Below are 24,166 nucleotides of genomic sequence, written 5' to 3'. Positions count from 1 at the left end.
ACGGGGACAGGATCCGAGAGGGCGTGGAGCCGCCCCACGGCCGGCCGGTCGGGAGTGTGGAGAACGCTGGGCCTCAGCGCGCTCGCGTCCCGCAACGCGAAACAGAGGTCCCTAGGGACCCTGAGAGCCCACGCCAGGTGCCATCCACAGGCTTATGCGTGAGCGTCCGGAGCCCCCTGAAAGTGGAGCGACCCAGGTGTACACGGTTCAACAGAACAGGGCCCACCCGCAGCACAGCACGCCACTCAGGCACCGAGAGGCACAGAGCCCCGACATGTTACAGACGAAGCCTGGATGCACTACGCCACGTGGAGGAAGCCGGACTCACAGGGCACACGCCACAGGACGCCCTTCACGTGAAATGTCCCGAATAGGGTGATCCACGGAGGGTGGGCACGCCCCTGGCAGCTGGGCGTAGGAAGATGGGCGTGCCAGGGTTTCTCCCTGAGGCGCAAAGATGTGCTGAAACCGTCAGGGATGGTTGTGCACATCCATGAAAACACGGATGTCGTGGGCTGTACAGAGCTCGCAGGCACCCTGGGGCGTGTGCACTGAGCTCGAGGAAGCCAAAGAATGAGCGCAGAGGATAACGTTTAAAGTTGCCAGTGAGTCCAGCTCCACGTGGACAGGGTGAGGCTTCTGCTTGACGGTCCCGCTGCCCAGCGCTCTGTGATAAGGTGCCCGTGAGGCCAATGCCAGGCAGCCCCGGAAGGTCAGCTTCACTCCCACCCTCCCAGGACTAGATGACCCCGCGCGTGACAAAGACCAGAGCCTCTGCCGGAAAGGACAAGGCTCGCCGGTCTCTGCCAGCACACCTGGCGGGCATCCTCGCCAACACCCTCACACTGCAGGGTGGGGAGCCAGAGGGCACGCCAGGGCCCCTCCAGGGGTGGGTCCACACGCGGGGTCACAGCCGACCCCAGAGCCGCTGCCCGGTGTGGATGTAAACACGGTGCATTCGGAAGGGCTGCCGTCCCCACGCCGACTGTCTGCGTGCACACAATAGTGTTATTATCGTCACAAAGACACTGACAGGGCCCGTGAAACCAGAAGATGACGAACGTCGCACCCTCTCCTCTCTCTCTAGTCACTCAGTCGTGTCTAGCTCTTGTGACCCCATGGACTGTATCCAGCCAGGTTCCTCCGTCCATGGGATTCTCCAGGCAAGAACACTGGAGTGGGTTGCCATTTCCTTCTCAAGCTGCACTCTCAGCTGGGGGTTAAAGGCCATAGTGGAGTCAGAGGACAGCGGGGAGAGCCAGGGAGCATTGCTGGGAGAGAGAGGCCTGGGCCCCCATCTGCAGCTGGGAGCCACATGGAAGGCGGCCACCACTGGGTCAGGGCAGGGCCACCTGCAGGGCCCCGGAGACCCTGCCTCCAGGGCCAGGGTGGGAGGCAGGTCCTGCTTGAAGGGTGGGCCCCTCTGGGGCTGGCCTCCAGCTGGGGTCTTGCAGAAGAGATAGTGGGAAAGGCTCATGGGCCAGGCTGCCAGCGGCACCGTTCATGACACACGCTCACACCTCCACGGGCAGCGTGCTTCCCGGCTGACAGTCGGCCTGGGTCAGGAAAGGGCTCCAGGTCAGCCTCCCATCCGGTTTTGGACTAGCTGTGCGGCTGAGGGAACCATGGGGCACCTGTGGTGGGAAGCTGTCCGTCATTCAGTCACGTCCAAATCTTTGGGACCGCCAGGCTCCTCTGTCCATGGGGTTCTCCAGGCGAGAACACTGGAGTGGGTAACGGTTCCCTCCTCCAGGGGATCTTCCCCACCCAGGGACTGAACCCAGGTCTCCTGCATTGGTGGTTCAGCTGGTAAAGAACCCACCTGCAAGGCAGGAGACCTGAGATTGATCCCTGCGTCGGGAAGATCCCCTGGAGGAGGGCATGGCAACCCACCCAGCATTCTGGTCTGGAGAATCCCAAGGGCTGTACAGTCCATGTGGCCGCAGAGTCGGACACCACTGAGCGTCCTTCACTTTCACTGTCTTTACCGTCTGAGTCCCCAGGGAAGCCCTGGGGCACCTGGACCCTCTAAAACGAGGCAACAGCAGCCCCCACAACTGGACAGCCCGGAGCCTGGAGCACAGAGTACGCGTGGAGTGTCGCTGCGCTCGGCTGGGCGGGGGCTGGTCAAGGCCTGTTGCCCCAGCAGTGAGAGGTGTGGGGCGGCCTGGTGGGTGTGGGGGCTGCGCCGGGGAGGCCCAGCTCCTTGAGGGGGTGGGCCAGGCCCGGGCAGGGGAGGGACCTCACCCATGTCCAGGGCACCAGCCGGCCTTGGGCCATGTGGGTCACCCACGGAGATGTGGCCGTGACTCGGGACGACAGGCACCTGCTGGGTTGCAGCTGCTGCAGGAGACGTAGGCGACTGGCCAGTGAGGGGGCTCAGCCGAATCGAGAGAAGCTGAGTGGCAGTGGCAAGCCGGGGTTCAAGGAGGTGAGAAGGGGCGGTTTCTGGGAAGGCAGACTGAGAAGCCTTCCCGTAGGGTAGGCGGCGGTGGGACGGGGCAGGGCTGCAGGCGAAGAGCTGGAAGGGAGCTGGTGGTGGGGTTGGGGGTGGGTGGGCGCGCTGGGTGCCAGAGACCCCAGGTCGCCGACACCCCTCACTGCCCAGGAGTCTATCCCTCCGCCCCCCGGGTCCTTGCCTGTCCTTGAATACCACGAGGTAGAAAGAGTCCGGCGGGTCCCCAGCAGTTGGGCAGGGACTGCAGTTGGCTTTTCCCAGAGCCCCGGTCCCCACCTCCTGTCCTTCCAAAGGACCCTCCCCACAGGCCTCTTGCCCTCTCCGGCCCCCAACCTCTCCCCGAGACCAGCTCCACCAGCAGCCAGGCGCGTCCCCTCTAAGGTCCCCTTCCGAAAGGGGCAAGGGCGCTGGGGTGCCTCTCGAATTGGGGGTGCCAGGACACGCCGTGAGAGGGTGGGGCTGGGAGCTGTCCCCACAGCGTCCACCGCAGCCCCCGACTGCCTTGTAGACGTCCTGTCGGGGGTCCTGTCGCGGGCGGTGCCACCCCCGCGCCCAGGGCTTGGCTCGCGCCCCCGCAGGAGGCGGGCAGGAGGCCGGGCCCGTGCGCTGCGGGCGGCGGCCGCGGGGGGCGCTGCGGGGGCCGCGGTTAAAGCCGGGGCGCGGGCGCGCGCGCTCAGAGGGAGCCGGGCCGCCGCCGCCGCGCCGCGCCCCCGCCCGCCCGCCCGCCCGGCCCCGCGCCCCGCGGCCGCCCGACCCCGCGCGCCGGGTCTCCGCGGCCCCCTGGACCCGCAGCGGATCCCGGCCCGGCGCCCGGGCGCGGCGCCGGCAGCGCGGGCGGGCGGGTGGGAGGCGACATGGGGAAAATCCAGTCCAAGCACGGTGAGGCGCGGGCCGGCGGGCTGGCGGGCGGGGGCGGACGGGCGCCGGCCACTCACTGTCCCTTCCCTCTCCCCGCGCCCTCCGGCCGCGCCGCAGCCGCTTCAGCCTTCAAGCGAAGAGAGAGCCCGGAAGGTGAGCGCGCGGGGCAGCGGCCGGGGCGCGGGGGACCGAGCCCGGAGCGCGGCGCGCGTGCTGCCCCCGAGGCCTGGGGTGGCGGCAGGGGCCTCGGCGCGGCGCCCCCGACCCCGATCCCAGCCCCGGGCCTGAGCCCCGTGCCCCAGGCCTCGCGGAGAGGGGCGGACGCGCAGGGCGGCGAGCATCGCCAGGCGCAGCGCCCGCGGGCTCACGGGCGTCTCCTTCTCTCCTCGGTGCCGCGTCCGCCCGCGGCCCCGCAGGGGACAGTATCGTGGTGTCTGCGTACATGGGCGGCCGCAGAGGCGCAGAGGAGGCAGAGCGGCGGGGCTGCGCGGAGCACGGCGCCAGGGACAAGCAGGTAGGCGTGGTGGGCCCGGCTGGCTCCTTGGGCCGCGAGCACCGAAGCTGAGCCCCTGACCGGGACCCGGGGTCCGGGGACAAAGAAGGCGGCGGCGCAGATGGCCGGCAGACGGACTGCGGCGGGGCCTAGGGAGCCCTCCCGCTCCCGGACGGGGGCCTGTGGCCGCAAGGCCTGCGTATCCCAGGCGGGAGCTGGGCGCGGGGCTGGGGCTTGACTTTCTTTAGGATCCATGCGCTGCACAGCCGTGGTGACGAGTTAAAAGCCACCACGCTGCCCATCTGCTGTGTCGGGGGCTGCTGGGCTCAAGGGAAAGCCAGGCTTCAGGGGCATGGCTGGCCCCCCCAGACTGAAGTTGCTGTCAGCATCAAGGCCCCCATTCCGTACACAGCGCCCCTGTGAGTGGGCGTGGAGGGTGTCCATCCAGGCCTGGGGCGCCAGAGGGGCCTTGGGTGAACCAGACCCCACCCGTCTGCCAGGGTGGGTGGCTCCAGGCACCAGTGTGGAGTGGGTTCGGGTAGATGGCCAGGCCAGACAGCTGAGACCCCTCCTCGCCCACTGCTCGCTCCCCAGTGGCCCCAGGAGTCCACTGCAGACAGAGCGCACCCACTCAGAGGCAAGGCAGCTCCCTTTTTGGAAGGACACTCTCTGGCCAGCTGGTAAATGAAACGCTCGGAAGGTGTTTGTAAATGCTTGTGAGGGGCAAGACATGCCCTAAGATCAGACCCACTTGAGTCAGAACTCCTCCTTTCTGGGAGTCAGGTTTGAATCCCACACCTGTAAAGGCAGGAACCCCGTTAGAGGATTTGCTGGGCACGTCACAGTGCGGCTGGAGGCTGTGTGCTCCTCTGGGCCAGGGGGCCAGGGTAGGGCCGCCCCTCCTCTGGGCCGATCATGTCTGCCTGGGGAGGTGAGTGTTGGTGACGGGGTGCTGTCTTCTGCCTGCTTGGTCCTCCTGCGCGTGAGGAGTCAGAGATGCCGGCAGGTGACGCAGAGCGGTCCCGGGCTTACGCCTCCTCTTCCTGGTGGCCGTCCACCTGGGGGCTTTTTCCCAGGCATGGTCACCTCAGGCCTTGAAACAGTGGACGAGCCTCCATCAGCTCGGGATGTGGACCACACAGCAGGTCCCAACACGTTGCCCGTGCGTGTTATTTATGGAGATCGAAAACGACGCTCCCGCTGCATGGCCGTGAGGTGGTGGAGGCCGCCGTGCCGGCCTCTGAGGCCCAGGGACCCCACGCTGCTGGGACGCGTTTGAAGGAGCGGTGTGGCGTGTGGCTCGGGTAGTTCCCTTGTTTTGTTCTCTGCTGTGGTCTGAGTGTTGGCGTCACCCCGAAATTCAGCCTCGCCTCCCTCCACGTGATACCTTGAGGAGGCGGTTAGGGCCCGGGGCCTGAGCCCTCACTGTGGATCAGCGCCTGTGTGAGCCCCAGAGCGCTCGGTGTCCCGTCTACCACGTGGGGTGACAGGCAGCGGGCACCGTCTACGCACCAGGAAGGGGCCCTCACCAGACGCCAAAGTGGCTGGGGCCTCGGCCTGCGACATCCAGGTGCCTCGATCTCAGATGTCCAGCCTCCTCGGTCTCGGACGCCCAGCCTCCTCGGTCTCGGAGTCCAGGCGCCTCGGTCTCGGACGTCCGGCCTCCAGGACCGTGTCATGAGTCCTCTTGTTCATTAGTCACCGGCCTGGGTGTGTTGTGGCAGCCGCACGGGCTGAGTCTGCTTTCTAACCCTGAGGGGCAGGCAGAGCGGAGCCTCAGAACAACGGATGGCCCTTTGTGTTTAGCACAGGTCATTGTTCCCCGTCTCCTTCCGTCCTTTCCTTGTTTGGCCGTGGGCTGAGAGCCCCCGACCTGGAGCATGGACCCCTGGCCCGGGAGCTCAGGCGTCTTGCTGCCACGCTGCTGTCCCCTCCCCGAGCACCCCACCCTGGCTCTCCCCGGAGCGTGTCGGTCGGGGGACGCTGGGGCCGGCTCTCCCTCTGTCCCGTCTCCAGCCCCAGCTTCGTCCCTGCCTCCCGGGGGAGGCTCTGAGGATGCCCTGCCTGACCGTGCTGTGCCCCCAGGACCTCCAGCTGGGGCCGGCGCGGGGACACGTCCCCCTTCTCTCAAGGCCACCGTGTGCTTCCTTGCGGGTCGCCGTGTGGCCACAAGAACGGTGGCCAGTGACCTTGTGCAAATTAAGTGCACATCCCCCCACCTAACCCACCCACTCCCACCACACACACACGATAAAGGGAATGCGACTGGCTTTGCCCACAAGTCAGGGAGCCCGGCTGGCTCCCAGTGCTCCCCTTGTGCACGTCCAGAATGTCTGGTAAACGTTAGTTTCCCGGCAGGTGGATAGCTGCCTCACGAGCTAGAAGGGTCCTCCTTGTGAATCCGAGAAATGCTCTGTGTTGCTTCAAGGCCACGTGTCCCAGAGGGTGGGGGCGGCTGTGGGGCATTGGCGGGGATGGCACCAAGGGTCCCGGGAGGGGCGGCCGAATCTGCAGGTACCTCACGGAGTCACGGTGCGCCATTTGGTGATGCTGTTACCGCAGGTGGGGCGGTGGGGGCTGAGGTCACGGGGGGAGGCGGGGTCGGGGAGGCTCTGGGGAACCTTGCTGCCCCTCCAGCACATGCATGACCTGTGGGGTCCTGGCAGGCATGTGTGGGCGTCGGGGCACCACGCCAGCCCCAGCAGACATGTTTGGTTTCCTCTCGGGCCCCCTGGGCACCCAGGGCCTGGTGTCTGCTTCCAGACGTGGCCTGGCCACGTGCAAGGCCAGCACAGGTGTGCACGCAGCCCTGGGGGCTCCTCAGGGTTTGAAAGCACCAATCCTAGCCCTGGGGGCCCAGACCCTGCAGATCAGGGAATCGGGAACCCCCCCGAGGTCGGGCAGCGTCCGTGTCCCTCTCCCTACCTAGGCTTCCAGAGTTGCAGATGTCCCCCTGGGACCCCACTCAACCTAAGGATGAGCTGGGTGGTCCCAACTAACCCTCACCTGATGAGCCACCCCTCTGGGGACCTCGGAACCATGAGGCCACTTTGTCAGAAATGCCTGGAGGGGCTGGGGGCAGGGAGGGGGCCTGAGGACCCTGGGAGGGGGCTGCTTGCGGGTGGGCGTGTCCAGGGTGAGTGGCTAGAGTTTGCCTGTTTCTCACCTAGAAACCGGGGAGGGGCTGCCTGCAGGTGCGTGTCCTGGCGACATGCTCACCGGGATCCCCTTGGGACCGGAGGGGCGGTGCAGGGCTGGGGGTCACCTACGGGCCTGCGGCCAATGGTGCTGAATACCCGGGAGGGCCTGAGGGCACCCGGAAGGGCCAGACCCCATGCATGCAGTACCCACTCCACCCAGGCTTCCATGGACAGCACCAGGGCAGCGTGTGTGCCCGTCTCCCTCGTGCTGAGCCACCCTCCCGTGGTGCGGCCAGGACTCTGGGGCGTGGACACAGCCAGGCCGTAGCTGGTGCCCCCGCCTTGGCCGCAGTGCCGCTCCAGGGGACCATATCGGCCGTGGTGTGGCCAGAGGCTGGTGGAGCCCTCCCGAGGGCAGGGCAGGAGGGGCAGCGCCCCCAGGATGGGTGGGAGACGTGGACTCACTGCCTGCCCCACGGACACATGGCCTCAACCTCCCCACCTCCATGCGTGCTCTGGGGGGCAGCCCCAGCGAAGCCCCACGTGCAGACCAGGGCCGGTGCTCGGACGGAGGGTGGGGAAGTGCCGGGAGCATCCTGCTGGGGACACTGCTGTGAGAGGAGGGGCCCGCAGGGCGGGGGCGGCTCGGGGAGGCCCGTGCACTGCTGAGGCGTCAGAAACACCAGCTTCCAGAAGTAAGAGAAGCCACGGCGCTGCCCGCTCACCTCGGGACGTGTCCAGGCAGCAGGTGTCCTCACCCGCCTCCCCACCCCTCGTGCAGAAGGAGCTCGAGCGACGTAGGGGGCTTCTGCTGCAGGGCTTGCTCTTTACCTGGTAAGCTGGTCGTGGTCTGCATCCACGCTGCCCACGCTGGTCACTGCTAGCTGGGCTGGAGCCTGAACTGTGACGGCTGACGGGACCCGGACGTCTAACGTGGCTTCGTTCATAAATTTAAGTGGCCACATGGGCGGCCCAACTCTGCACGCTCTGTGTGACACCTCACGGGCCCAAGCCCGCCCCCAGCCAGCTCGGCGGGTCTCACGTGTTTTGCGGAACTGTCCAGAAGTGGTGTGGAGGGTCCCGAAACCATCCATGAAGCGGTGCAGAGGGTCCCGCAGTCCCCACTCGCTTTTGAACACGCTGGAGGTTTTGGTCTTGAAATTGGCCGGGGTCCTTCCGGATGTCAGGAAGCAAGGCAGACCCTTGGCACCAGGGTTCAGAGTGTTGGCTCGGTCAGCGCGTGATGTGTCAGGCATCCGTCTCAGACCACAGACGGGCTCGGTGGGGCCGGGGCAGAGGGCCCTGGTCCGGAACCCCTGCTGGAGCTGCCGAAGGAGCTGCGGGAAGGGATGTCCTGCCACCCATCTGCCCGGTCACGGCTCTCCCCGTGGCCTTGTGAGAACGCACGCCTGACTGTAGGGAGCCGGAGTCTGGTGAGGAGGAAGGGTGGTGAAAGGGTATCTTGCAGGAGAAGATCTGGGGCCCAGCCTCCACTGGCATTGGCGTCTGCGGCTGCCTGGGCTTGGGACTGTGGGCTCAGGGCTCCTCCAGGGACGGTGCCTCCTGCCTCCCAGTAGGTGTCTGTGTGGTTTATCTGAGTCACACTAGGCCCAGGCTCTGCACACGAGCGAGGCAGGGCCCTGCAGGTCCAACCCAGAGCCCAGGTGCCCATGAAGAGCACGCAGGTGGGGTGTCATGGGGCAGCAGGCGTCACGGGGCGGTGGGCTGTCACAGGGCAGGTGGGTGTCACGGGGCGGCGGGTGTCACAGGGGGAGACAGCTCCGCAGGGGGACCGCAGTGCACAGGGCTGAGGCCTCCCAGCATGTGTCTTCCTAGCTTTGGAGGACGGGGCTGGGGCCCTTCTTCTCCTTCCCTTGGTTTGTCTGAAGTGATTAATGCTGTTTTAAAACCGAGCCTGGCACCCACGGGTGTCCTCTGGCATGTTCCCCAGCCCGAGGCGTAGTTCCGGTTCTTTTGGGAGCTTGGCGGGTGGTTGCGGCCTTGAATTGGTGGCTTCCGGAACCCTGTGGCCCCTGACCCCATGGCCCCTGACCCCGCGGCCCCCTCGCTCCCAGGGTGGGCAGGTCAGGTGCCCTCAGCCGCAGGCCCAGTGCTGCCCAGAGGGAGGCCCTGGCTCGGACCCGGTGCAGGGCCTGCAGTCAGCTCCGCCCTCCCGCCAGGTGTCCTCCCCTAGGAGGGCACTGAAGTGCCTCTGCCCTCCTGGCTGCCGTGAGGGGCGCCCAGGCCCTTCCTGCGGCTTGTCCTGGGGAAGAACCGTGGGCGTTGTCTGGGTGCTGGGACAGAGGGACCCCCGGAGCTGCGCTGAGGTTCCAAGGGGAAACCCGGAGAAGGGTGGGAGGCGAGAGCAGGCCTCCTGCTCTGGGAGCTCGTCTGCTGCTCCCAGACCACGCGGCTGCCCCGGGCCAGGGCCGCTTCTGAGATGAGGTCATTACGTAACAGATGTTTTCCGAAGAGTAAATGCAAGAGGCCAGCAGGTCCGTGAAAAGGCGCTGGACGTCCTAGTCACCAGGACTGCAGCGAGGCGTCACCTCCCCTCGGGGCTGCTGCCGCCAGAAGAGCACAGATAACAAACACTGGGGAAGGTGTGGAGGGAAGGGAGCCCCCTCCGCTGTTGGTGGGGACGAAAACGGTGCGGCCGCTATGCAGAACACTGTGGAGACGCCTCAGAAATGACAAACAGAAGTGCCAGGCAACCCCGCAGGCTCCCTCCTGGGTACAGATCCGGAGAAAGCAGAACTAACTCCAGGAGGCGGTGTGCAGCCCACGTTCCCCGCAGCGTTGTTCACAGTGGCCTCGACAAGGCTGAGGCTGAAGCTCCAGGACTTTGGCCACCCGACGCAAAGAGCTGACTGCTTGGGAAAGACCCTGATGCTGGGAAAGATTGAGGGCAGGAGGAGAAGGGGACGACAGAGGATGAGATGGTTGGATGGCATCACTGACTCAGTGGACATGAGTTTGAGCAAACTCCAGGAGATAGTGAAGGACAGGGAAGCCTGCTGTGCTGCAGTCCATGGGGTCGCAAAGAGTCAGACACGACTTAATAACTGAGCAACAGGACACAGAAGCAACTTAAGTGTCCTTTGATGGTGGATGAATGGATAAAGAAGATGCGGTGTGTACATGCAGTGGAATATTTCTCAGCATAAAGAAAAAAAATCTTGCCCCAAACATGGATGGACCTTGAGGTCATGGTGCTACGTGAAGTAAGTCAGGCAGAGAAGAACAAATACTGTGTGATCTCTCACCTACGAAGACTAGAAATATGTAAATACGTTTATAAAACAAGCTCCCCGTTGCAGAGAATGAATTGGTTGTGGGAGGTGGGGGTGAGGGTGGGAGGAACGGGTAAAGGCGGCTGGAAGGTTTCAGCGAGGCAAGTGCAGGTCTGCTCAGGACTCTCTGTATCTTTCACGGGTGGCATCGCAAATGAATTGTTCTTGAGTCAGTTTTGGTTCCTGTTTGTGAAACCAGGGAAGGGGCGCCGGTCTCCGCTCCGGCCCCAGGGGTCTGGATGCAGCCACAGAGCCGGGTGCGGGTGTCGCCTCCCTGCAGGCGTCTCCACCTGAGGGTGTGGGTGCTTCCAGAGATAGGGAAGCCCACATGCTTCTCAGAGCAGCTCAGCCCTTGGGGTCCTGGGCTGCAATCAAGTGTAAGCCTTCTGCGTCTCCAGCACGCTTGCCTCTGCTGGGGACACTGGCGTCACGTGTGAACATGTGGGGCCTTCTCAGCTAAAAACACAAAGCTGAAAACGCGTAGGGTTCTTCTCTACTTTGGAACTGATCTTTTGAAATGGGAAACACGAGGCTTTAGTACGGGTGGAAGGGAATGAAAGTCCAGTGGTTTTTCCAGAGGAAGAGCTCAGGTAGAGGAAGATGAACCTGAGTCTGCATTTCAGACCCGGCGGCAGGAAACCTCCTCTGCCCAAGTGCGCTGGCGGGCTCGATGGCTCCCGCACAGGGGCACGGGTGTCTTGTCAACGCTCTGTGCGCCGTGACCTCGGCGGCTGGGGGCTCAGAGGGGAGGGAAGGGGCAGGCACCAGGAGGTGGATCCCGGGGATCTTCCTTTCTCTGCGAAGCTCCTCTTTGTTGGCTCTGAAGACTGAGCCAGTAGTGGGCACGACTGGGAGAAAATGAAGTCTGCAGATTTGTTGCAGAATGATTTTGTGTTAAATGAAAAGCCAAGTTCCAGGATGCTGAGAATTGAAATCACTGAAGTTTTTTAGTATATGTTATGGACACGTCTCGATTCTCTGTGGTAGAGATTGTGTGTGCATCCATGTATATGTGGGTGTGCATGCACCATATACGTGTGTGTACACGCATATATGTGTGTATGTGTACATGTGTTTATTGTGTTCATGCATATATGTATGTGTGCTCACACATGTATATGTGTGTGCGTGTGTACATGTGTGTGTGCATGTGTAAATATGTGTGCATCTGTCTGTTGTGCTCATGCATATATGTATGTGTTCTCGCACACATATATGTGTGTATATATGCATTTGTACATGCGTGTATGTGAGTGTACATGAATGTGTATGTGTGCACATCATTGTTCAGTTGCTCAGTCGCGTCTGACTCTTTGTGACCCCGTAGACTGTATCATGTCAGGCTCCCCTGTCCTTCACTGTCTCCTGGAGTTTGCTCAAACTCATGTTCATATGTGCACATGCATATGTGTATAGGTTCATGCATATGCATGTGCATCTGTGCACACATGTGCGTGCATATGTTGTGTTTGTGAGTATATTGTGTGTTCACATACATGTATATACCTGTGTGTGTTCATGTGTACACGTGTGTCTGTACATACATGCGTGAACATGCATGTGTGTATGTGTGTGTGCACATGTCTGTGTGTGTGTGCTTGTATATAGGGCATATAGGGTTTCCCTAGTAGCTCAGACGGTAAAGAATCCACCTGAATGCAGGAGACCTGAGTTTGATACCTGGGTCGGGAAGATCCCCTGGAGGAGGGCATGGCAACCCGCTCCAGTATTCTTGCCTGGAGAATCCCATGAACTGAGGAGCCTGGCGGGCTGCAGTCCATGGGGTTGCAGTGAGTTGAACATGACTGAGCAGCTGGCACTTCTTTTCACGCTGTGCAGCTTCTCACTGGCTCTGCATTTATTACGTTTTCCCTGCACACACCTTAAAGGTGCAGCGAAGTCGCTCAGTCGTGTCCGACTCTTTGCGACCCCATGGACTGCAGCCTATCAGGCTCCTCCGTCCATGGGATTCTCCAGGCAAGAGTGCTGGAGTGGATTGCCATTTCCTTCTCCAGGGGATCTTCCCGACTCAGGAATCGAACTCAGGTCTCCCGCATTGCAGGCAGAGGCTTTACCGTCTGAGCCACCAGGGAAGCACGCACCTTAGGCTGGAGTTACCCCTGCGGGTGACCTTAGTAACCCCACCCCATAGCTTGTCCACAGCCGTGGGCTGTGGGCTGAGCCGCCGTGGTGTGTGTTCAGGCCTCCCTGCCACACACGTGGAGCCCTTCTCCAACACGCTTCACAAGTGGGTGCCTGGGGACCTCTCCGGGGTCAGGGTCTTTTTGTGTGTGGTTGCCAAGAAAGAAATCCCCATAGACCATAGACCAGGGCAAGTGGGCGTGCGATACTGCTGCTAAGTCGCTCAGTTGTGTCTGACTCTGCAACCCTGTGGACCGTAGCCTATCAGGCTCCTCTGTCCATGGGATTCTCCAGGCAGGAATCCTGGAGTGGGTTGCCATGTCCTCTTCCAGGGGATCTTCCTGACTCAGGGATCAAATTCACATCTCTTACGTTTCCTGCATTGGCAGGCAGGTTCTTTACTACTAACGCCAGATACATTCTGTATTTTTTTGACCAAAATGAGTGAAGTCGTGAGCAGCTGTGGTGGGTAAGACGTCCTCACCCAGGACCTCAGTTACGGAGCAGGCTGGCCCATTAGGTCTGTAGGTGTTTACTTTAGGAGACCCTTTGATCCCCAGAGAACTGAGTTTCTAGGCCTAAATTCCAAATCTGGTTGTTAGGAAGTCTGGTTGAACGGCGCTCACCCAGGAGCCCTGCTGCACAAAGTCTCAGAATGCCCTCGGGTCCTGGAGCTTTGTGGGGACCCTGCAGGCCCCTTCTCCGACACTGCGTCTGCCTTAACTTGCACTTTAAAGTCAGGAGTTGACAGTCACGGCCACGCCAGCCCCTCTGATGGAGCCCCTCCGTAGGCCTCACTGCGCATGTGCTAGAATTATTAAGCCTCAAACCTGCATTGTCCCCTCTAAGGCTATTCAGCCGCTGAAGCCACGACCCCAGCTGTTAAGCCGCCAGGCCTTTCCTGCAGCCTGTGGAGCAGCCTCCATCTCCCTGACAGTGTGTCTGTGATGTGTCCCCACCAGGCCTTCCGTCAGGGGTGCGGGTAGGTCTGCCTCTACCCTCGATCTCTCCCACCGAGGCCACTGCCTCTCCTGGGCCCTGCGCCTTCATCCCCAGCCATCTGCCCTCCCCTCTGCTGCCCCCCTGCCCTCCCACTCTCCCCCCAGTGCCCCGTCCTTGCCTTCTCCTGCAGGACCCAGTTCTTTCCAGAGCCTGGGGAGCCCAGCCGCCCCCGCCCCAACTCATCCCATACCAGTCCTGCCCCGTCCAGCGTCCTGACAGCCTGAGCAGGAGCCCAGGGGCTCCCCTGGACCCTCACTTGGCCCAGGTCACCCTTGCATGACACATCACCCCCTTGTCCAGCCCCAGGCACTGCCTGGAAGTGACCTTGGTACCTGGTAGCACGAGCCTGGTGGGCACTGCCCGGGGTCCTGGCCTCTGCCCACTCTGCCTGTCCAGGGTGTTGCCTGCCAGGGTGGGAGGTGAGGCCAGGCTCTGTCTCTGATCAGCAGGCCCCCATGGCCAACCGCTCAGGAGGCAGGGCTGGTGTGAGCAGGCCAGGGTGGAGGGCCCGCAGGGCAGCAAGGGGCGCAGCCAGAGAGGGGCACTGCGAGCCTGGGAGACAGTGGCTGGGGGTGGAACCAGCAGGAGGGAACACGTGGGGCCACTCAGTGAACACACCTTCAGGACAGCATCTGTGACCCGGGGTGTGGGCTCTGCAGCCCGAGCGTCTCCCGTAACCTGAGAGTCCACCACGCCCCGAGCGTCCACCCAGCACTGGGGCCACCCTCTTCTGAGGGACTTGGGACAAGAGGCTGTTCCACCGGGAGCCGCTCGGCCTGGAGGACACCCTCACCCCCTGCTCCGTCCTCGCCCTGCGCGTGCCCCTCCTGTCCCCCAGCCTCCCCCCACCCCCGTCTTCCCACTCTCCCCTCTGCCTGGACTGCCATCCACACTGGGCCTCTCCTGCCCCCCTGCAGACAGCTCACCTCAGGACTCAGGAATCCGCCCCACACAGGCCCTGGAAGCACCGTTGACCTTAGGTTCCTCGGGGCCAGTGTTTCCAGGACCCAGAGCTCCCAAGCCATAAGGGGGCTGCAGACACTGAGTGGACCGCCTGTATTTGTAACGGAACGGGGCCATTCTGAAGGCAGCGGAGGGGCTGGGGCAGTTCCTGGGGGTTGCGGGCAGCCGGGCTCTCCGCTGGGGACCCTCTGGGTTCTGGTCACGGCTGCCAGTCCTCAGATCCGTCACAGGAAGCTGAGCCTGTCCTCTGGGGCCCCCGAGTCTGGAAGGCGTGCCCTGGGAGCAGGAGGTCTGTCCTCGCGTCCACGCCATGACCTGCACTGTGACCCGCGCTGCAGTCTCTCCCCACTCAGGCCGGAGGAGGGGCCTGGCTTCCGCTGGGTTTCTGGCTGATGTACTTCCTGTCTGTCCCCATTTGAGGGGGACGGGGCCCCGTGAGCGTGTGCATGGGCGGTCCCTGCACCCCGTCCTCCGGGGTTCACCGCACCCCGTCTTCTTGGGGAGTCACCGCACCCCATCCTCCTGGGGGGTCACCGCACCCCATCCTCCTGGGGAGTCACCACACCCCATCCTCCTGGGGGGTCACCACACCCCATCCTCCTGGGGGGTCACCACACCCGGTCCGTGTGCTGTTGGAAAGAGGTGGAGGCGGTGGTCAGTGGCCAGTCCAGACTCTCGGCTGGCTGGCGGCTCCCGGACTGCGGGGCTGCTCCCTGTCTCAGAGCCCGCAACTGTGACCTTAGTGGAAAGGGGTCTCTGCAGATGCGACTGAGTGAAGGGTCTCGAGATGAGAGGTGGTCCTGGGGCCCTGACTGTCGCCTCCTGTCTTTGTAAAGGGGCGGGCGCGGGTCCGACCTCGGACAGAAGACGCACGCTCAGAGGCTGAGCGGCCACAGAGCGGAGGCTGGGGGCGCAGACATGAGCCCAGGGTCCCCAGAGCCAGAGAGGCAGGAAGGGTCCCTGCCCCCGGAGCCTGGGGGGCTCCCCTCCACGCCACGAGTCCTGACTCTGGCCTCAGGTGTGAGCTGCCTGGCTGGGGACCACTTGTTATGGCCCCGGGACACAGACGCACTGTCCCTCGGGCCCTGGGGTCCTGGGGGGGCTCCTCTCTTGAAGCCCAAATCCCCAGATCCGCACGCTGAGCCCCCAGGGACAGAGCGGGAACCAGCCTGTCTGTGAACAGGGTCTGTGAACAGCGTCGGAAGGGACTTTGAGTCCTGGCAGCATTGGGAGAGGGGGTGGTCGGAATATGAGGGCTCCCCCCAGGCTCGCCGCAGATGCGCTGCACACAGGGGCCCTGGGCGTTTTTTCTGGGCAGGCTCTTTATCCGGGTGACGGTGAAGCGGGTTTGTAAAAGCCATCTTCCCACGTGCTCCGCCACCACACAGATGCACCGTCTCCCTCGGGGATCTTTCAGGGACTCTAGAGCCGGAGGGCCTCTACCCGAACAATAGTGGGGCTTCCTAGGGACCTGGCCGCCCTCGAAGCCTGGGAGTGTTTCCTGAGGTCGCAGAGGCACTGAATCTTAAAGGAACGTGTGAATCTGGACACTGGAAAAGTAGACGAGTTCAGGGGGTGGTCGGCAGCACCACCGGAGAGTCCTCCTTCCTACCCAGCCGACCACCCCGCAGCCCGTGGCCTCCGATGGGCACGTGTGTCCTGCCCCTCGACCAGGCTGTGTGTCCCCCCCACCCGGCCCACCTGCAGGGTGGACCGCCCAGCGTCCCCGGCTCCAGTGGGCGGAAGGGGACCCTGGCAGAGGAAAAGTGTGGCTGGGCCTCCTGGCTTCTCAGGGGAGGCGGGGGTCCGAGCCTTTCCATGAACTCCCCCGACACCTCCGTGCCTATCGCCCCCACCTGGGCAGGTGGGCCGCCTCCGGCGTTGCAGCGGGACCTGGCCGGGCCGCAGTCACTTGCTGGGAGGGACCGAGAGTTCAGGGCTGCGCCATGCCTCGTGGGGTGGATGTGCTCTAGTATCTGGGGTTCAGGGCAGTCATGCCCGGGGAGGCGATGGTGGGCTCCCTGAGACCCCCCTCGGCCTAAGGGGCCGGGACGGGGCAGCAGGAGCCTGCAGTAAAGGCAGAGGCTGCCTGACGGTGATGGAGAGGGACGACCTGGAGGAGAAAGTGTCCGGTGTGAGGGCCTCGGCCCGTCCCTGGCAGCCAGAGCACCAGGCTGAAGGAGGGCCCCTCGGACGCTGGAGGATGGGGCATGATCTTCCCCTGCTGGGGGCCCCCGGGGTCGGCAGGAGGCCAGGCCTGGGTCTGAGCAGGCTGGGTGATGGGCTGGGCCACCCGCAGGCCCCTGCTGGCAGGTAGAGGAGCCCCAGGTGCCTTGGGGACAGAGCCATGTCCCTCAGCAGAGTCGGAGGCGGTTGGTGCCAAGGACTGTCCAAGCGGGGCCGGGATGGGGGGTGGGCAGGTGGGGCTGGAGGGTTTGTAGGTGGAGGCTGGGGCTCCCTTGAGGAGTGGGGGAGGGCACGAGATGGGAGTTTGCTGCTGGGGAGCGTCTGCAGCTGGGGGCTCTGCCTGGGGACAGAGGCCAGCACAGGTGGCCTCCCAGGAGGGGTGGGGCCCGGGCAGAGCCTGTGCGTGTGTGGGGAGGTCATCTGTTCACCCCCAGTCTTGCTGGAAGGCCTGGGTTTTCCAGCCACGTAGGAGGTCGCCGGCGGGGTGGCTGCACGTCTGGCCAGCAGCCCTGAGCTGCGTGTCCTACGTCCTAAGTTCTTGGCCCTTCTGTTGAGCTGCAGCAGCGCAGGTGAGAGGGCATCTGTGTGTAACCAGGATGGATGGGACGCAAGTCACCAGTCACGGGGCCGAGCGTGGCTGCGCTTCCCGCAAGCCTCCTCGCCCCCTTGTCTGATGGCTCCACGTCTCAGAGACTGCTGGTGACCCGCCGGATCTCACACCGGCCTGTCCTCCCGTCGGGGTGTGTGGAGGAACGGGTGTGTGGAGGAACGTTCCGAGTGTCCTGAACCCCCAGCCCCGTTAGGGAATGCAGGCACCGTCTGGGGAGGTGGGCACGTCCGTTGCTGATCAGGGACTGCTTGGTTTTGCCCTTGGTGTGTTTGTGATCGTAGCGTTGGGAGCATCTCGGTCCCACCAAGGCTCACACAGACCCTGTCCTGACCCCTCCCCAGCCCAAAGCACGTATTAACATCTCATCTGTAACCGGCGCCGCCTACCCAAAGTAAGCGCTCAGGTTATTTTAAAACAAAAAGATGGAAGGAATTATTGAACTTTCGACTCTCTTAAGCTCACGTGTAGAGGCCACGGGTGGGTTTTGCTCTTCCTTTGCACACTCGGCCGAGCCCGGCGAGCAGTGAGGAGATTCTCGGGTCCCCCACCCCATGGCCCGGGGGCCGAGTGCTCAGGGCCAGCCTCCCCGCCAGCCCTGGGGCTCCGGCGGGTCCCCAGGGGCGGGTTTGGATGCTTCCCCACTGAGACTGGCTCTTTTAAAGAAAGGCTGTGCCCAGTCTGGTCTCAGATCCTTATATTCCGGGGAGGTGCTTCCTGCAGCTTTTCTCGCCTCTGTGATTTAAGGAGGTGAATACAGGGGCCTCTACTCCAGGTGGGGTCGTCAGGAGCCACGCAGGATCTGAGCCTCCAACCACCAGCCCAACGGGGAGGCTGGCCAGGCCCCTGGAGGGGAACGTGGTGAGAGCGGGCCATCCAAGCTGGGGGGTGGAGTCCTCACCAGGCACTTCCTGCCAGTGCCTGAGCCCCTGGGCCCACCCGTCTGTGTTCTGGCCCCGCAGCACGTGGCAAGGACCGCAGGGCCCACAGCCCCCCTGGATGTCGGCTGGCCCCGGCTTCCCCCTGTGACGCAGTCCCTGGGGCCACCTGACCTGCCGCTGGCCAGGCACTGCGCCTGCTCCCCGCAGACACCTGGAACCTCTGCTTCACAGCTCACTTTGATGTTATGGAAAAAATTCAACTTAAAGCCAGGGTCTTATGATTGGAATTTATCTTGGTGTCCGCGGGGCAGAGCGCTCAGGCTGGAGTCCGTTTGGCTGGAGGGCCCTTGTGTTGGTATGCGGGGCGACCTCAGGGCCCTCCGAGCTGGGCCAGCGGGTGCGTCCCATGGAGGCGGGCTGCATGGCGGAGGCAGCAGCGTCTCCGTAACCCGGTGTTTGGTTTCCTACTAAAGCGAGCTCGGGCACACCGCCCGCCTGGCCTCTCGAGGAAACTGAAAGTCACCTGCTTCTAAGCGGCGTGACCGGGGGGTGCGGCGGTTAGGGTCAGGGCCTCCGAGAGGAGGATGCTGGGGGCGCCTGGGAGCCCAGGAGACAGACGGGCAGGGCCCCCTCCGCCCTGGGTCCAGCCCCGCTCGCCCAGCGTCTGTTCTGACCCTGGGGTTGGCTCTGCCAGCTCCGGGGACTCAGTTCTGTGGTTTCCCAGCTTGGCTGGAAGGTTGGTCCTGTAACTGGCCTCAGGATCGGCCGTGGGGGGTGGGGGCGGGGGGCGTCTTCTGTCTGTGTCCTTGGCCCAGCCCCACGAAGGAGGCGCCCCCTGCAGCCCTGGCCACCCGGTTCCTGGGCCTTGCTGGGGCGCTCCCTGGCTCTTGTCCAGCTGGGGCGGGAGGTGCCATGTGCCGGCCAGTGAGCTCGCCCGTTCACGGCCCGGCTTCTGGTCTGTGCCCGCGTCGCTCAGCAGAAGCTGGGCAGAGAGACTTGTTCTTGCTGCCCCGTGCCCTCCGGTGAAGGCCATGTCCTTGGGGGTGATGCAAGCTGCACTGAGAAGCACTGGCCCGTCCTGGGCCCTGCGTCTCGTCCGGGGCCCTGTGTCTCGTCCTGGAGGCGGTTCTGACGGAGCCAGCCACGCCCAGGGATGGGCGCGTGTCACGTTCAGAGCCCGAGGCTGAGTGAGCGTGGAGAGGCTGGTGCTCCTGCAGCAGGAGCGTGACGCCCAGGAGGCAGGTCCGGTGCCCGCCCCCGAGCTCGGGTGGGCGTTCATGGTCTGTGCCGTCCCTTCTCCCTGCAGGAGCTGCTGGGCGGGGACCTCAGGGAAGGGCCTTTCCGCGACAACCAGTGTCCCCTCGAGGGTGAGTCCCACTCCCCAACCCTCACTAATGCCCCCTGCCCCGGACACCCTGAACCACCCTCACCGTGCACCCCTCCACTTACCCCCCAGACCCCGGCCAGCCCGGGTTTGAAGCTGCCACAGCCAGGCGGACAGGGCAGGGGTGCGCCCCGGGCCGGGGTCACCCTGAGGGCCGCTCTGGCCTCCCTCCCAGGCCACCTGATGCCCTGTGCCCAGAATCTCAGCTCAGACCCTTCTGGGGGGTCCCACCCACCCCCCTGCACCTGGGGACACCGGGCCCACCCCCACCACCTGCCCCTGGGGACGCTAGGCCTGCCCACCCCTCCCCCTGGGCCGGGACGACAGGCCCACCCCCCAACCCCACAGTGATGCTGCCTCCTGAGAAGGCCGAGGCCTGCGAGGGGCCAGGACAGCTCTTCTGCGTGGACGATGGAGAGAGAGCGGCGAGCCGCGAGGGCGCCCGTGGGCTGGGCAAGCGGCGCCTGAATGTGGACGTAGGTCTTTGTCCCGCTCCCCCTCCCGTGGGTGCCCGGGGTGGCAGGCTCTGCTGGGCGGAGGGGTCCCCATGCGCCTGGCCAGAGCTAGCCGCTGTGGCCCCACGTAACCCGCGGGACTTTCCCAGGCTTCAGTGCCAGAGCCGTGGGAATGACCCAGAAGCCGGGTCATGCACGGACCGTCACGTCTCCCTGCCCGGCCAGGAGGGGCAGGGACTGGTCCCCGGAGGACGGGGCAGGGTTGGGGGCCCGGCGAGTGGGTGAAGATGACCCTCCGCCCACCCCGTGCCCCCCAGGCGGTCCAGTGCGACGTCTCGGTGGAGGAAGACGACCACCAGGAGTGGACGTTCACGCTCTACGGCTTCGACAACAGCGGCAAGGCCACCAGAGAGGTGATGGTCTGGTGTTGGCGGCAGACAGATGAGGAGGCCCGGGTCCCACGGTGGGGACACGGCTGGGCCCTCCAGGCGGGAGGAGAGGCAGGAAGCTTTCCCGGGTCAGGCTGCGGGGAGGGAGCCACTGCAGGGCAGGACCCAGGTCACCAGCAGGGCCGGCTGGAGCCTCGTCTGTCCCCTCTGTGACCAGCCGCTGTCTGTGCCGTTCCTGGTGGAGCCCGACACGCCTGTCTCTGCCCTGGCCAGCAGCCCCTCAGCAGGGCCGTGAGGGTCCCAGGGGTGCCCCCGGCACGCCGCTCTGCTGCCTTCTGTGACCAGGAGGGCAAAGGGCCCCTCAGAAGGAAGCAGACACGGAGGATGACTGAGACAACGTGTCTGAGTTAAAAGCAGCTCTGATCGTTTGCTTGCTAAGCCCTTTGAACTCAGACCCAGTTTGAACTTGAAAAGCTCAGAGAGACGTGGTGGTTCCAGCAGGGCTGCTGGCTCAGGCCTCTTGGTGCCTCCGCGGCGCAGAGGAGTGGGAGGCAGGCGGCGTGGGCAGCGTGGGCGGCCTGGGCTGGCCCCCCAGTCCTCCTGTGCCCCGACGTCTGCCCGCCACCCCCGCCCAGGACATGTCCAGCCTGATGCACACCATCTACGAAGTCGTCGACGCCTCGGTGCACCGCTGCTCGGGCAGCAGCAAGACCCTCCGTGTGAAGCTGACCGTCAGCCCCGAGCCCTCCAGCAAGAGGAAGGACGGGCCCCCTGCCGCCCAGGGTGAGGGCCCAGGCTCCTGGTCCCTGCCTCCCCGCCCCACGCTGCCGCTCCCCCGAGGGCCCACTCACCGTGCGGGATCGGGGGGTGTTAACTATGACCTCCGCTCAACGTCCGCTTCATGGCAGAGGGCTCCGTGGCATCCTGAACACAGAGAGCGAGGCGCGGGCTGGGGACAGTTCCGTGAAGGACTGGGTGTGCAGGAGCGAGTGAGGAGAGAACGAGTGCGTGCAAGACTGAAGGTGCACGAGTGAGTGAGGAGTGACCGGCGTGAGTGGGGAGTGACGAATGAATAAGGGACTGACTGAACGTGCGGATGAATGCGTGAGTGACGAATGAACAACTGGACCGATGCACGAGTGAGTGAAGGTGTGAATGAGCGCGTGAACGCGTGGGGGCTGGTGAGCACGCGGGCAGAGGAAGTGGGTGAGTGGAGGCTGCCCGCCACATCCCCCGCTTTCAGACCGCGAAGCCAGTCGCTGCAGGGCGGAGGCGGAGCTCAGTGAGGACCCCAGGGTGGCCGACAGGAGGCTGTCCGCACACGTCCGGTGAGGGCCTGGGCCCCGGCTCTGCTCCCCTTGGACGGGAGCACCCTGGCCACACCCCTGCTTCCTGCAGGCCTCAAGGGCTGTCCCCTTGGGGTGGCCCCAGGCGCTCCCTGCCATGGGGTGGGTGGCCGGCCCCTGGGTGGGAGCTGGACAGGCCCAGTGTCGTCTGAGAGGCCGCGGGGCTTCACGGGCAGCGGGGGGGTGTTCTCCGGACCCTCAGCCCGCTCGGTCCCGGGCCCCGTGGTTCCACCCCCCAACAGCAGCGGTCATGGAGCCCTCACCAGCTCCCGGGCGACGACGGTGGCGGAGGCCACAGGGTGGCACCAGAGTCCTGGGGCCCGGTGGGCCCTGCTTGTCCTCGACCTCGAAGGTCAGAGCAGCGGAGATCAGAGCTATAACCCCTCCGCTCCTCTCAGGAGGCCGAACGCCGACGCCCACCCCTGCTCGGAGCGGGGGCCCTACTGCGTGGATGAAAACACGGAGCGGAGGAACCACTACTTGGACCTGGCCGGAATCGAGAACTATGCATCCAAGTTCGGACCAGGTGAGTCCCGGGGGCCCGGCCCCCGGGCACCAGGCCTGCAGGTCACGGGTCCTGGCAGCAGCGGGTCCAGCGGGACAGACCCGGCCCCGTGGAGGCCCTCACGGCTGCTGTGTCTGCAGGGTCCCCCCCGACGCAGGCCCGGCCGGAGCCCCCCGCCAGGGCCTCGCACCCGCAGGGCCGGTCCCGCTCGCAGGAGTCAGACGTGCACGCCGCCCACCATCGCCGCTGCCCGGGGCTGGCCGAGTTCGCCCTGCCGGCCGCTGAGCCGCTGCCCCGGGCCCTGGACCTGCCGCCCCGGCCGAAGGGCCCCGAGCGGCCGTTCCTGAGGTCCCCCCAGGGCTCGGGCCGGCCCCCCGGCGCGCCCAGCGGGCTCAGGCCCGGGCGGTCCTTCAGCTTCCACCCGCCCGCCCCGCTGCCGCAGGCACCCCTGGAGGCCCACCCCCTCCCGCAGCCGCCGCCCCCGCCCTACGGCCACCGGCGGTGCCGGCAGAGGGCGCGGGAGGGCCACTCGCCGCTGAAGGCCGCGCCGGGCCCGCCCGCGGCGCTGGAGCAGGAGCTGCCGCCTGTGCTGCTGGGCGAGGCCTTCGCGGGGCCGGCCGTCCAGCGGCACGAACACCACCACCACCACGAACACCACCACCACCACCACCACCACCACCACGCGGCCTAGGGCCCCCGCCCGGCCCCCGCGCGGCCCGCGGCCCTGGGTGTCCCCACCACCACGCGGCCTAGGGCCTCCGCCCGGCCCCCGCGCGGCCCGCGGCCCTGGGTGTCCCCACCACCACGCGGCCTAGGGCCCCCGCCCGGCCCCCGCGCGGCCCGCGGCCCTGGGTGTCCCCACCACCACGCGGCCTAGGGCCCCCGCCCGGCCCCCGCGCGGCCCGCGGCCCTGGGTGTCCCCACCACCACGCGGCCTAGGGCCCCCGCCCGGCCCCCGCGCGGCCCGCGGCCCGCGGCCCTGGGTGTCCCCCCAACCAAGCTTTCCGTGTCGTCCCTAAACACGCGTTCGCTTTCAGATGCCTGCGCCTGCTTCTGTCGTGATTCCAGTGTGAGGCCCAAGGGCAGGAGGCAGCTGCTGGCTGCTCCTGGCCTGTGTTTTTTCCCCGGAGAGCAAGCGCTGGGGAGGCTTCGCTTGGGGCGGGGGGTGGGCAGGGGTGCCAGCCTCGTGGTCACCCGGGACTGGGTGGACGGGGCCCTTGCAGCTCCTACAGCTCATCCTCATGAAGCCGGGAGGGCGGTCAGGGAGCTGCTGCTGCCCGAAGCCGGGGGCTGTGTGTGGCCTGCAGACAGGGGAGGCAACTCCCCATCAGTCGTCTGGGAGCCAAGAGGAAGCAGGCTGTGGGGGTGCCCCCAGCACCCTGAGAGGACGCAGAGGCCGCGGCGGGGTTGGGGAGGTGTGGGCGCCCCTGATGATGCACGTGGATGGCTGGGCGGAGGTGGCCTCCTGTCCTCCATGGGCTCGAACGTACCCCATGGAGCGCTGCACACAGCTTCAGCTTTGGGAAAGCGCCCTTCCCACTGGGAGGCCGGGAGAGAGCTACCGGGAGAGAGCTGCAGGGAACAGTGCGCCCAGCGTCCTGGAACCTCGGCCTGTGGATCCCCCTGAGGCCCGATGTGGCCGCCGCTTAGCCCAGGACAGGCCACTTGTGAATTTGTGCTGCTGGTTTTGTATTTCCTCCTTGGCACTGTTTTTACGGATAAAGCAACTTGGTGGTCAACCTGTGATTGCGTTTCCTCAGTCATAATAAAAATACGTGCATTTGGCAACATGTCACACCTCGTCTTCAAGTGAGTTTTCAGTAGAGCTGATACATCCACCTCCGCCAGCGCGTCTGGCCCCAAGTGCAGACAGCTGGCCGCTCGGCCGGGACAGGCGTGCTCCTGGGGGAGACGGTGTGTCCGTGTCCATGACCTGCAGGGAGGCCACAGCTCCGTGTGTACGGCTCACTCTTGCCCCCCGTCACTGCTCCCAAAACGAAAAAGAGAAAAGCCTGAGCCCGAAGTTGGCTTCACGTCACGCGAATGCGTTTGCTCTGCTGCTT

At 65.0% G+C, this 24,166-nt stretch overlaps 1 protein-coding gene across 1 annotated transcript; it reads left to right on the top strand.

Annotated features, from left to right (window-relative positions):
- Nucleotides 1-3,155: 3,155 nt before the first annotated feature.
- Nucleotides 3,156-23,898, top strand: NKD2 (NKD inhibitor of WNT signaling pathway 2). Its single transcript, XM_070774902.1, has 10 exons — nt 3,156-3,337; nt 3,434-3,469; nt 3,733-3,830; nt 19,331-19,391; nt 19,757-19,884; nt 20,181-20,276; nt 20,888-21,035; nt 21,496-21,580; nt 21,997-22,124; nt 22,244-23,898. The coding sequence occupies exons 1-10, from the start codon at nt 3,313-3,315 to the stop codon at nt 22,792-22,794; spliced, it is 1,356 nt and encodes a 451-aa protein (XP_070631003.1). The 5' UTR covers nt 3,156-3,312; the 3' UTR covers nt 22,795-23,898.
- Nucleotides 23,899-24,166: the final 268 nt, after the last annotated feature.

Source organism: Bos indicus, chromosome 20, assembly GCF_029378745.1.
Source record: "Bos indicus isolate NIAB-ARS_2022 breed Sahiwal x Tharparkar chromosome 20, NIAB-ARS_B.indTharparkar_mat_pri_1.0, whole genome shotgun sequence".
Lineage (NCBI taxonomy): Eukaryota > Metazoa > Chordata > Mammalia > Artiodactyla > Bovidae > Bos > Bos indicus.
The sequence above is the reverse complement of the archived record's forward strand: the minus strand, read 5'-3'. Positions and strand labels throughout refer to the sequence as shown.

Bases quoted from the DNA above. Each gene is read 5' to 3' on its own strand.
- NKD2 (XM_070774902.1), top strand. From the start codon at position 3,313: ATGGGGAAAATCCAGTCCAAGCACG. The intron at 20,277-20,887 runs GTGATGGTCTGG...ACCCCCGCCCAG, and splicing joins GCGGCAAGGCCACCAGAGAG to GACATGTCCAGCCTGATGCA. The intron at 22,125-22,243 runs GTGAGTCCCGGG...CTGTGTCTGCAG, and splicing joins TGCATCCAAGTTCGGACCAG to GGTCCCCCCCGACGCAGGCC.